This window comes from Meleagris gallopavo, chromosome 9 (assembly GCF_905368555.1).
Source record: "Meleagris gallopavo chromosome 9, MGAL_WU_HG_1.1, whole genome shotgun sequence".
Lineage (NCBI taxonomy): Eukaryota > Metazoa > Chordata > Aves > Galliformes > Phasianidae > Meleagris > Meleagris gallopavo.
Window position 1 is genome coordinate 12,657,261 of NC_139412.1, and position 12,859 is coordinate 12,670,119.

General features: G+C 46.6%; 1 protein-coding gene across 1 annotated transcript; it reads left to right on the plus strand.

Annotated features, from left to right (window-relative positions):
- Nucleotides 1-98: 98 nt before the first annotated feature.
- Nucleotides 99-12,107, plus strand: FGF16 (fibroblast growth factor 16). The gene is made up of 3 exons (XM_085230965.1): nucleotides 99-564; nucleotides 6,457-6,560; nucleotides 10,333-12,107. The coding sequence occupies exons 1-3, from the start codon at nucleotides 291-293 to the stop codon at nucleotides 10,576-10,578; spliced, it is 624 nt and encodes a 207-aa protein (XP_085087091.1). The 5' UTR covers nucleotides 99-290; the 3' UTR covers nucleotides 10,579-12,107.
- The last annotated feature ends 752 nt before the right edge of the window (nucleotides 12,108-12,859 follow it).

A 12,859-nucleotide genomic window follows, 5' to 3' on the forward strand; every position in this document is an offset into this window, starting at 1 on the left:
GAAGGAAAAAAAAGAAAAGAAAAAAAACCCCCACACACAACCCATAGCCAAAGGGGATGCCAGTGAGGTGTGGCTTGCATTTAAATATCCAATATGTCAATGTAAGGGGAGTGTGTACGTATATAAGTGCGGTGTACATCCGAGCGCGGGACACATCCAGGATGGGAGGCGCGGGCAGCGCGGCGCAGGGCCGGGGCCGGCAGCGCGGGGCCGGGCGGCAGCAGCCCGCGCCCTGAGGGCCGCTCGGCGCTCGGAGGCCGCTCCGCGGGGCCGGCCCTGGCCGCGGCCCCATGGCCGAGGTGGGCGGCTTCCTGGGCGCGCTGGACCCCGACCTGCACGGCTTCCCCCCCGCGCTGGGCGGGCTGCCCCTCGCCGACTCGCCCGGCTTCCTCAACGAGCGCCTGGGGCAGATCGAGGGGCGGCTGCAGCGGGGCTCCCCCACCGACTTCGCGCACCTCAAGGGCATCCTGCGGCGGCGGCAGCTCTATTGCCGCACCGGCTTCCACCTGGAGATCTTCCCCAACGGCACGGTGCACGGCACCCGGCAGGACCACAGCCGCTTCGGTAAGGGCGCGGCGCGGCGGCAGGTGCCGGCCCGGCAGGTGCCCGCTCGCTGTGCGGGGCGCTGGAACCGGCCTCTCCCCGGCGGTGCGGGCGCTTTTATTTCCCGTTTGCTGCCCTCCCGGCGCTCAGCCCTTCCGCAGGTGCAAGGAACGTGCCTTAGGAAAGGAAAGGGGAAAAAAAAAAAAAGGCGGAGGTGGGGGACGTGGGGTGTGCAGCCGAGCTCTGGCCGTGCCGCTGAACGTAGCAGCAAAAGAAAGGAAGGAACACATCGGAAAATGAAATTCCTGGCTTTTTCTTTCTTTCTTTTTCCACCTTTCTTTTGGCCACTGCAGATATCTATGAGCTAATATGATTTCTTCCCCGTGCATGAATCTCATTAGAAGCGTCTCCCCCGAAGCAGGCAGGGATCGGCTGGCTGGGTTGGTGTCAGAGCTCGGTTCTGGGAGGCTGTTGGAAAGGAGAGGGGAAGCCGAAGGGGACGAATGCTTAGGGGGACCTCTGAAAGGAGAAGATGGAACAACAGGCAGAATGCTGCGGATTTACCTTACTGTCTGGGATAAAGCTGGAAGACTTCACAGCCTGTATCAGTGTCACACAAGAGTAGGGATCTTTAATGAGACCATATGTAATCTTCCAAAAATGCATCCCAAGCCACAAGCGAAGGAGTACAGTAAGTTTGAGCACAGCTGAGAAAAATTCCCGCTATTTCAGCATCTAGTGCAGGTGTCTGGGTAAGCCATCAACAAGTCCCATGCCAGTGATCTCAGCTTTGTTGTCAACAGGTTGCAAGAAGTGTTTGCGAGACTCATTACAGTTTTCAAGCGATTTAACTCCTTGCTGAAGGGAATTCTTTTTTGACTTTAATTGTTTGCAACCGGTCCTTTCTGATTCTTCAGGAACACTACTGCTGATGCTGCAGTTGTTGTTAGTTTAAGGCAGGTTTTTGGAACAATTGGAAAAGCTTATCTGCGAACTGTGCTTTTCCATAAACACCAGGTGTGTGTGTAGCGTGTCCTTGCCTAAATCAACAAGAAAGTCATAACCTGCAGGTCAGAGTAAGGTACTAATAGGCTCATGGGGCAAGTGTTCTTTAATTACCCCCAAAAGACACATATCTTTAACCTTTTAAAAGAAACTGAAAGCAAACCCATGGCATCTGTTTGCTTTTTAGTTTAATCTGCCACGTAGCCTTTATATCAGTTCTTTTTACCTATCTCTATACAGTAAACTGTTTCAGATGGCAGTGCTTCTCTCAGTTCCATTTCTTTAAAAGCTGAAAGCATTTCCAAACAAACTTTGGAAAAATGCATTAAACGGGCTAAAACTTTTCATGAATTTTGTGCACTTAAGCTTAAGTCACACTGTGTGTTCAATAAATTGAAACACTGGCATTCCCTAAGTGCTTTAGCAGTCAGCATCCAGCTACGTAAACTAGACCAGACTTCAGATATAAAATATTATAGTTTTCTGCTTCAGGGTTTTCCCAAAGGCAGTGTAAAATAAATAGTTATTTGTTGTAATTGCATGACAAAGCCCCAAAGGATTAGACTGGAATCCTCATGTTCAGATAAAGTTGGACTGAACCTTGCTTCAGCAGAGACTCAAAGCAATAATGTATTGGCACACAGTGTTCACCATCTGCGTTCAGTAGCCATGAATATTTAAATTCCAATGTTACTGGTATGGTTCATATTAGGATGTCATGTATCAATGCATTCCTAAATTTTGCATGCAGCAGTCAGAAAGCAGTAACTTATTGCAGAAATAGGCAGCCTGTATGATTCTGGGGAACTACAGAACTATAGGTAGAGAGATCTTCAGGGTAGCAGTTCAAAGCTGCCTGAAATCTAGGGGCACCTGGGGAAATAGAAATCCATTGTGATGGTTTGGTGGATCTGGCACACGTGGCTGGAAGGTGCTCCCAGATCACATCAGCATATTATTCATCCATGCTTGCTCCACAGATGGCTCCTTGGGATGCCACAGTAAAGGCACGTATCCAGCTGCAGATGGGATGTAGGTGGGAACTGGACTTTGTATTCCCATCTCTGAGTGCTGGAAAGCATTCAGGAAAAAGACAGACAGTATCTGCACCCTCCCATGCACAGCCAGCTCTGAAGTTACCAGACTTCCACAGAAGTCTTCCAGAAAGGAAAAGAATGAGCCAAAGCCCTGGTGATGCAGAATAGAGAATGAAGCAATGGTAAAGGAAGGGTTTTGTTTTGTACCTCAGATTTCAAGGCATACACTCATGGGATACAGGAAAAGTTGCAGCAGAATCTACCCACAATGCCTGAGCAATCGCAGTAACCACTGCCTCTCATCTGCTGATTGGAGCTCTCTGATGTCACACCTGTCTTCTGGAATGTGACACTCTATACTAGTAAAAATACAGATTCATACGAGAACTCAGCATGCAGCTTATTTTTCCTAGAAGAAGCTTAGTGCAGGATGAAGCCCTCCAGGACCATTGGAAGAAAGCTCTTTTAGACTAAATGGGTGCCCAAATGAGTTCTCTGAACTGGCAGTTCCATCTAAGCCATTCCAGAAAAAAAGTGGAAGCATTTTTAAAACCATGTCTGTTCTCACTGTGTCTGCTAGTGACTTTCCTGTATAAGGAAATAAAGAATGGTCAAAGGCTGGAGAGGGTTTGGACTGACATCGACACCCCTGTGAGAAGAATCCTGAGAAGAAAAGTGAGATAAATTCTCCAGGGAAATCTCTGCCACCGGGAAGCACTCATTTTCTTGTGTCTGTTTTACACCAGCATTCAACAGGTGACTCCAACAGTGCTACTCTTCACTGCAAGTGAAGGGAAACGGCCTCGAGTTTGTACTGGAGACTGATAAAGGGAGAAAAACAAAGCTCTTGGGTACAAATCTGGTAACGGACCCATAACAGAGTCTCTTAGAAAAGCCAGTGAAACCTCCAGAGAAGGTTTTGCAGTAGATTTTGACATCCAGACTCTTGTGCACCTGTTACTGAACAGTTGTTGAGGTTTTTTAGCCAAAGCTTTTGGTTTGTAGACATTAATACAACATCTGAGGTTGTTTCTGTATCCCCACTCATCAATATAGTTGTGTGTGAAGAGACAGGTGCAAGGAGCTGAATTGTTCTTTGAGGGATAGTTTATAGTAATGCGAGAGCGCGTGGGTCTGGCTGCGACAGCGCTTGGGAGATTATGGAGAGCTTTGGTGTTAAATGAATCCAGTTGGAGTCTTAATCAAATCTCTCTGAATATCATCTAGAAAGACTCAAAGAACAAGCAGGATGAATAATCAAAGCGTGAAAAATGAGGCGAGTCCTGGGGGAAGGGAAAAAGGGAAAGGGAGGAAAAAAGTTAAAAAAGGGAGGTCTACCACCAAAACACGCTGCTACAATTTGAAAGAAAATTTCTCCATCTGGCCCCAATGGCTGCTCCATGTGCTACTGCAGATCACATGTAAGAAGCTGCAATTTTGCCTAGTAATTGGAGTGAGTTAAGGACGGTGGATATCTGTTTTTTCAGCCTTCACTCTATCTCCTGACTTTCGTGGGTTTAAGTTATGTTCTTAATGCTATTTCAACACAGTTATCTTCAGTACACACCTTTCAGTGCCACTTTGAGATCACAAAAAGGGAGTATTACAAGTGATGTTGTCAGAAGAGATCATCACAGGCCCACCTTGCAGAAGTCTCTTTCACAAGAACAACAAGCAATGACCTCATCTGCTCCAGATGAGAGGTGTCTCCCCCACTCAGAGAGGGGGGTCAGTGCTGCTCCTGGGTTGCCCATCCCAAGTCAGTGGATTCCTGGGTTCAGGTGCCACAGACAGAGCATGCTTGTGGATATACTTACAAAAAGCTATCAGTTTTCCTTCCTTAATCATCCCTCAGTTCCTAAACAGGATGAGGAATATTTTCCTGCTTCCTAGGCATGAGAGAAGGTAAATTTAAAAAAAGAAAAAACAGCATTGCTGAGAACTACATTTCTGCCTATCTACAGCTCTCCAGATACCAGATATTTTTCACTTGACCATTGACTTGTCAGCAGCCTGGGAAACAGTCTGTTTCTAGGTATCCCTGTATTCCTTTCCCCCATATTAATTTTTACTTATTCTTCGGAATAATGGTACCACTATTCAAAAAGAGGGGAGTGAAGTTATCATTATTCAGAAGCAGCAGCTGACATCATGTCTGTAGCACAGGTGGGAACATGGAAGCGTACAGCAGTTCAGTAACTTGCTCCATGTTTCAGGAGTGGTGGCTAGCAGAAGCAGAAGAAAACCCTTCATTCTGCACCTCTTCCCTCCCAGATCATGCTTCTCAGATATGAATACCCAAAGCCAGATGCAATGTGAGCAGAACCAGGTCCTGGTTTGCCTGCCTGGCTTGTGAAGGCACTGCCTGCTCCTAGCAAAGTGTCCCCAGGGTTGAAGGAAAAGGAAAGAGTCAGCTCTCCAGAAAGTCAATAATTCTGGATCCTGCTGGAGAGCCTTGAAGAGAACAGAGGACATCTGTAAAGACTATGCTTGCTTTCTGCTTCAGAGGATCGAATAGGCAATGCGTTGATCATCACAAGCTCAAAGGAGGACAGATTATCCTGCTCTGAGTGTGGCTGAGCATGCATTTCAGCTGGGAAAACTTCTGCACTGATCTAAAAAGCATTTTCTGTTTGTTTCCCTGCTTGTTTCAAGGAATTCCAGTTCTTAAGTCCATGTTTTGTCTCCACTGTGCAGCACCTGCTGGCTCCAGGGAATGCTGGATCAGACATGCAAGCTGTAGAGTAGACAAGGCAAAAGGAGGACAGAAGGCCTGAAAGAGGCAGAAAGAGGAATTCTTGCCCCTAGCACGGCTGCCGGAATCTGCCTGACAATCTGCTCTGAGCAAAGATGTCCATCGGCATGGATCTGCCCTATATTTAGGTGGTGACACGGTTACCCTCTGAAAGTCACCACATCCTCACCTGACCAAGCAGAAGATACATTTCCAAAGCTGAGAGCTGACTGTTGCTGAAGTCAGCTGGCTCAGGTGGCTGTGTGTCATGCGGTGATTTTAGACCAAGGCATACATTTAAGAGGATCAGGAGGTAACCTGATCGGAGCAGTAAGGGGCAATTGCTCAGGACTGGGCATTTTGTGAGCTATATTAAGATACCTGGAGCCAAGCTAAAGGTTAGAGCAACTTTGTCCTCTTCAATGGAGGAGGCATCTCTCCTGTTCATTAGACATACCTGGGACTTCTGTGAAGTTTGAATAGAGCAGGGGCAGGTTCATGGGGCAGGTGGGCTTTTCCAGCCAAAAAGATGCCTGGGAGGGAGAACCAGCAGCTCCCCAGCGCCGAAGCTGCAAAGGAAGGTGCCTTTCAACCCACATGTATCTGAAATTTGGCTTTATCCATGACATCTGTACATATTTGGAGATAGCAAGTACCTTACCAGAGCTGCAGGAACAGGGAAGCCCTGACAGACACCTCTTTGGTGCCTTTTTTCCTTATTACTACTGTAATGATTACTTTAAAGTCTGTCGGACTGTCTTCTCATACCAGAAGCCCAGCGGGCACAAGGGTTACTTTGCTTTTGTTGGAAAAATCCAAAAAACTGCTAATCATGCAAGCACAAATGTCTATCTTTGTCTTTTCTGTGTATGTGACAAAAACAATAGGTGAGCAATCCTTTTCTCATTAGGAAAGATAATTCCTCTTGCAAAAACCAAGTTTGTGATGCTGGAGAGAAATGGATTAAAAACTTACAACACTGCATGCATATAGGAGTGTAGATTTAAGAACTGTGCAGTTATAAATAAAGCAGGGTCTGTAAGAGGCTTTATAGCTGAAAAAGCTGTCTTGTGTTTGTCACCTGGGCCTTGTGTGGCTTTTATCATCTGTGTGATTTGCTTTGCTGTTCTCTTTCAGGGATTTTGGAGTTCATCAGCCTGGCGGTGGGGCTGGTTAGTATCCGTGGGGTGGATTCAGGACTCTACCTCGGCATGAACGAGAGAGGCGAGCTGTATGGGTCGGTAAGTTTAAGATCTTGTGATGATTGCAACTCTGTGTAAGAGACGCGGCAATATGGGCTGTGAGGCTTCACTGGTGTCACAAGCTGTGCCTGTCACAGGCCTCTGATGCCCTTGGGATGCCACATGCTTCCATCTCACCCACTGCTGTTATTGTGTAGGTGACAGCTGTGATGTTTGGGGTCACAGGGAGGGGGACACGCTGTGATGGTCCATGTTGGGGTGCAGCCCCTGAAGTGCTGCACACAGGCACCATTTGGGGCAGTGCCTGGAATGCTGTGGGGTTCACTGTGGTTCAGCCTTTCAAAAACAGGACAGGAATGGTCAGTTAAAGCTGGGTGTTTGGAAATTTTGCATAAAACGAGGTGCTGATGGTGTGGTTTCATGATTAACATCAGCTTTATTGTCCACATGATAGGGATCTGCATGTATCTGCAGATCTGACATTTATATTATAGTTCTCTAATGGAAGCTGAAAGTGCGGTCTGAGTGTTGTTTTTGTTATAACATTCTGTACAACCCCTTCTGGGAGTCTGGGGGAGTTTCTCATAACTATCTGGAAGTGCCCTTTTCAGACTAGTTTTCTGTGTTTTGCCAAAAGCCACATGTAAACTTCTTGTTAGTTTCACTCAACACAAGCTCCTCAATACCTATAAAATCTTCCCTAGCATCACCTACAGGATACTCTCCCTCATTCAGCACTGCTGTAGGATACACAAAGCAGAAATACCCTGTTTCCAATCCAGGCTTAGAGGGGAAGTTTGTCATTTGCTCCCTTGATTTGGGATATGCCTTAGAGCTGTGGTTCCCTGCTCTGGCAAGCAGCTCATGCTGCTATAGAACCAGAAGAAATACACTTTGCTGCTTTTCTGCCCAACAATAGAGAACTTGTATTGGCCTTTACCCACCCTAAGCTAGCTCCAGAAAGAGTGCATCTGTTGGGGCTTTGCTGGGAGAAAGAAACAGCTGCATGCAGAGCAAGCACTGCGCAAAGGTGGGCCAGGGCTGCAGGGAAGGGGAGCTCTGCTGGCATTATAGTCAAAACGTCACATCTTACTAGCTACATTTAATTAACCTAAAGGTTAACTTAATTCCTAATTATTTAACCCAGTTCAATATAAAATAATTATTTTTAGCTAGCTAGAAGAATCACTTCTATTTTGAAAACCTAGTTGCATTCTAGGTAGTTTTTACTAGTGTAAATTTTCTGTTTGATGCACTTCATGTGTTTTTAGTTCAGATGCCCACTACATCTACTTCAACCCATCACCCATGTGTTCTTTTTTTTTATAAGTGTCTTTCAAGATCACAGCACTGTGCTGTGCAAAGATACAGTTTTTTAAGAGTGGATCACAATGAATTTAAAGTGAAATAAAATAAACCAGTTTTAAACCAAAGTGGAAGGCACGTACTTCCTCTAACCAAGTCAGATTAATCTCATGGTGTAGAAATTGAAACTTGCATACTGTGCACATAAAGAAGCCTTCAAATAAACTCTGCATAGAGAACAGTAACAATAAATCAGGAGTTACTGTCATCTTTTCTTCTCCCATTCCCATCTATTGAGACTGCTGCAGTCCCCTTTGCTACTTTTGAGACACAGATGCTGAATTTTATATGAGAGAATCAAGGACTAGCATGGATTGTTAACCCTTCTTTATCCACTTCACTACTTCAATAACATCTACCCTAAATAAAAAGTAAGTGCAAGACAGATAAAAAGTCACCAGGATACCATAAAACAGCACAAATATTTTAAACCACACTTCAGAAATCAGGGCTCAGGCCTACAACCATGCAGCAGGACCACTGTTCCATTGCACTGTTACACTGCAAGGCTGTTCAATAGCTCCTGGAATTGCATCTTTTACTCCTGCCTGCCGAAAATGAGGGCACAAACTTGCTTATATCCGTTGCTTTCAAGCCCTGCAGTTCTCATCAACAAACAGAGTTAATTAAATTTGAGGTCTTAATGCTACATCATAGAAATAACAAAAATAGAATTTTACAGCACTGGAATTCTGGAAGCAGAATTGGCCTTAAGATGTAACTACGGGAGCTCTGTCATTGCATCTTGTACACGAAACACACCGGCAGTAGCACCGGCATTACAACGGTATTTTAGGAGGCTGCAGTGGAATGGTATTTTTAAGATTTCAGCAAGTTCACTTTTTCCCTCCATGCCCACTTTGCAAGCCCTGTGTGCTGAATTAGCAGTGTCAAACACCAATGCTCCTCCTACTGGGACAAGGCTCCCTGGTAATCATGTCCCAGCCTTTCTGTTACACTGACACCAACTGAAGAAGTGCTAGGAGAGCACATGCACTGAGGACATCCCAGCGCTGGGAGGAAAAAAAAATGACATCCTGCAGTCATCTCAGACTCTGAAAAGTTTCATGCCACCACTGTTCCTCCAAGCAACCCCAGGGAAGCAGGCACCACATGGGGACAAGGCAGCAGCACTGCTCTTGTCAGGCAGCAGTTTCCCATGTGTGCTGAGTAGGTGCCATCCTGGAAGAAGGGGGGTAAGCCACATTCACTGATAGGTCTGGGAAGAGAAACCTGCAGTTCCCCAGATCTCAGGTGATGAGAGCTGTGTTGTTGGCTCTTGTTGGCTCTTGAAGGACTCACACATTACCTCAGGGTTGATTTAATTAGCAGCAAAACATTCAAAACAGGTTCTGAGTGCAGGTGAGCTCCTGTATCTTATTACAAAACACCTACTGCAGGCAATAACATTTACTTAGCACTTAGTACAGCACAGATAAGACACATTCCCTACCTAAATAGTTTACTGTGTGGGTACAGTGTTTGTAATATTAGAACATCCTACGTTTGCAGATTGCCTTTCATCTGGAAGGCCTCCAGACCCCCTCCCGGGCCATCCCCATAGGGGACACCAGGCCCTCACTGGAGCACAGCCCCAGAACTGGCATGGAGGGAGTGAGAGGAGCCCACGTGGCATCTGGGTGATGGGCACTGCCTGAAAGCCATCACGTGCTGCTGTTCCCTGGGTGAGGGTCAGAGGTGGCTGTGTGACCCAGCGGCATCCATCCCCCAAGCCCAGCATGGGATGCCTCAGCCATGCACTGGCTCTGCGCCGCTGCTGGCACGCGCTCATCGCATCACCTATCGCCGCCGTAAATCTTCCCAGGTTAGGCATCCAGACCTCCCCGACTCTTGTTATGGCCTCACATCACAGCTATCTGCTGCTTCAGAAGATGAAAGGCCTGAGGAATGCTTTCATTCATGTTACAGTGTGTATTATTTTATTACGTGCCTTGAACTTTCAAAGTGGCACTCGCCGCTGTTTAAATCATTCCAACGCAGTGCTCTCTGGTCCTGCCGGGAGGTGCCCCTTGCCACAGAGCACATTTGCTGTGTGCAGCCCTGCGTGGGCACCCCCTGCACAGCACACAGATGCCGGCACCACCGCCGGTCCCACAGCAGTCTCCACATTTACACTCCATTGCAGACACCTGGCTGCCACGCTCAGAGTTTTGCAGCAGCCTTGTGTTGCGAGCCTTTGCAAAATACACCTCCTCCTTCCATCTCCTTCCTCCACCTCCTTCAGAGGCCTTTGAGTGCAGGCACGTGCCAGTTTCCAGCTCTCACCCACAGGAATCAGCCCTGGCAACACAGTCTCCCTTCTCAGGACAGCCAGCAGCAGGTAGCTAAGAGAACCATAGAATAATAAAGTGGAGAAAATAGCAAGATTTTTTAATTTTTTTTTTGACACGTATCTTTTTCTTCTCCCACCTCTGCCCCAACGCAGAAGAAGCTCACAAGGGAATGTGTTTTCCGAGAGCAGTTTGAAGAGAACTGGTACAACACGTACGCCTCAACGCTCTACAAGCATCCGGACTCGGAGAGGCATTACTACGTGGCTCTGAACAAGGACGGCTCGCCCCGCGAGGGGTACAGGACTAAGAGACATCAGAAATTCACTCACTTTTTACCAAGGCCCGTGGACCCTGCCAAAATACCTGCAACGTACAGAGACCTCTTCCACTACAGGTGATGTTTCCTGCAGCTGCCCCATCAATGTACATACTTAGTGCTCTGGGAAAAAGCTTGGGAGCCCATATTAATAGTCATTCCATCATTCCTGTAAATGTAGATGACATAGGAAAGCACTTACGTTGACTCCAGACACTGCTGTTCCTCCTTGTTTCAAGCGTATATCAAACCTGGGTTATTTATGGGGGTGGGGATAGGGGTAGGGAGGGAACCCTACATATAATCTTTCATTTTCGTTCACTTTCTTTACTTGGTGGCTGTAAGAGAGGCCAAATTCAGTGTTATGGTTGCTTAAAAGAACAAACAGGCAAGCAAACTTGTTAACCAGGGAAAAAAATAAACCAACTAGAATTTAGGAGAAGGAAGGAAAACAAAAGACCACAGAATTGCTCCAGATGCCTCTGATGAGCTCGGGGTGGTTTCTGGCTAAGAAGCAGCCTTTCAGATGGCACCCTGCTGCAGCAGCCCAGCAGTTTGCTACACGGATGATACTACGTGGACTGGTCCTGGCGTGTGGGGTTTTTCCTGCTGTTGGGGTGGGAATGGGGTGAGGAACATTATTCAGATGTAAGCATGGATACTGTGCATAGGGACAAAACTATTTATAAAATGTATATGATATTTATTTTATATATTTATTTATTTCAAAATAATTTTATTTTTAATGAAAGATGCTATGACCGGATTTTCATCAGGAAGAATAAGGTCCTACTGAAACAGGAAAAAAAAAAAAAAAAAAGAGTTTTAAGAGCTTATTGGCAATAAAATTGTCTTTATATTGTAGATTTCTCGCTAGCCCTTTTTTTTGGTACTCCATAATGACTAACCCAGTATTTTCTGATTGATACGAACACCATCCATAAAAAGGCTTGGGATGGTAAAGATAAATTTTATGAACTTGTACAAGGGCAACATCAAATGTGCAGCTGGAATGGACCTGGCCAGCGTGAGCCTACTGACATGAGCGGCTGGACATCCAACAAACCCTGGAACTGCAGATTCAGTCCTCTGTGGCAGCAGGGACAAAAGAGGTCCTCAGGCCAAGCACCAGCACAGCACAGCCCTGGAAGATCCCGATGGGATTGCCCAAAAGCTCGCCTCACTGAAAGGAACCTCACTGGCACAGCCAGCACCCTCACGTCCCTGCTGGGGTTGTCCTTACCACAACTTCATTTCTCCAACCACAGTTTCTCAGCCTCCACTTTTCAAAGCCGTTCTGGTGAAATTTCAGCCTCTTCAGCTCTACTCCCCACGTTCCCAGAAGGAACAATCCAGCTTCTTCATAGCCCGTGTACTGCTAGCAAGGCGGCCGCTTTGGGGCCCGGTGCTCCTGGCCACCTTCCATCCTCTCTGCCACCTCCCAGGTCCCCGCTGCAGCATTTGCTACCCAACGTCCCAGCCGGTGCCGCAGCTGTCACAGACAACAGTCTGCAGATTGCAATGAAAAGATTAAAGGAGCTTTACCTTGAATGATCTAGACATGGAGGAATTTAATCCCGTGTTTGAAATAAAAAATGTTTATTTACCTTTTTCCTCTGAGTCATTGCTGAAACATCTAATCCTCAGCAGCCATGTCAGGAGCACGATCGTTCACGAAAAGTGTCCTAAAGTGTACTTTTGACCTTAGCAAAGGGAAAACTCAGCTCTCCAGCTTCAGTTTGCAGCACCATCTGCATCCTGCTGGTGCTCATGGTTGTCTGGGGAGGCAAATCCCAGAGGGGCTGCTGAGGGAGACGGCCAATGACCCTCCCTGCTGGCTGTCTGCAGCCAGTGATTTCCTTTACACCTGAAGATAAAGTTAATGCTGAAGATGCTGTTTCTCATATTCACAAATGAAGGTAAAACCTGATCTGAGCAATGTGCTTTTTGACAACTTGAAAGAGATCTGATTTGGACCATGCCACTGAACTGGTCCTCCAACGTCAGGATCCAGGATCAGACTTGGAAGGAGGCTCCTGCTGCAAAAGGACACGCAGGCGCAAGAGCGATGGCACAGAACTGCTTTTAAGGATCCACGTTCAAAAAATAGCATTTGTAAACAGCAAAAGCTGCAAAGAATTCACTGAAAACAGCTTTGTAGAGGTTGGTACCATTCCTCATGTGGGACATTCTTTAGGGGAAATTCAGCATTGTTTAATCCCACTGTAATGGTTACTTCCAGCAGGAATTTACTGAGTTAGGTTCTGGTTCAGCAAAATACTTAAACGTATGAGTAATGTGACTGTACTGGGACCTTAGCAGCAGCAGAATCGATGACCACAGACTTTGACTGTGCTCTGAGT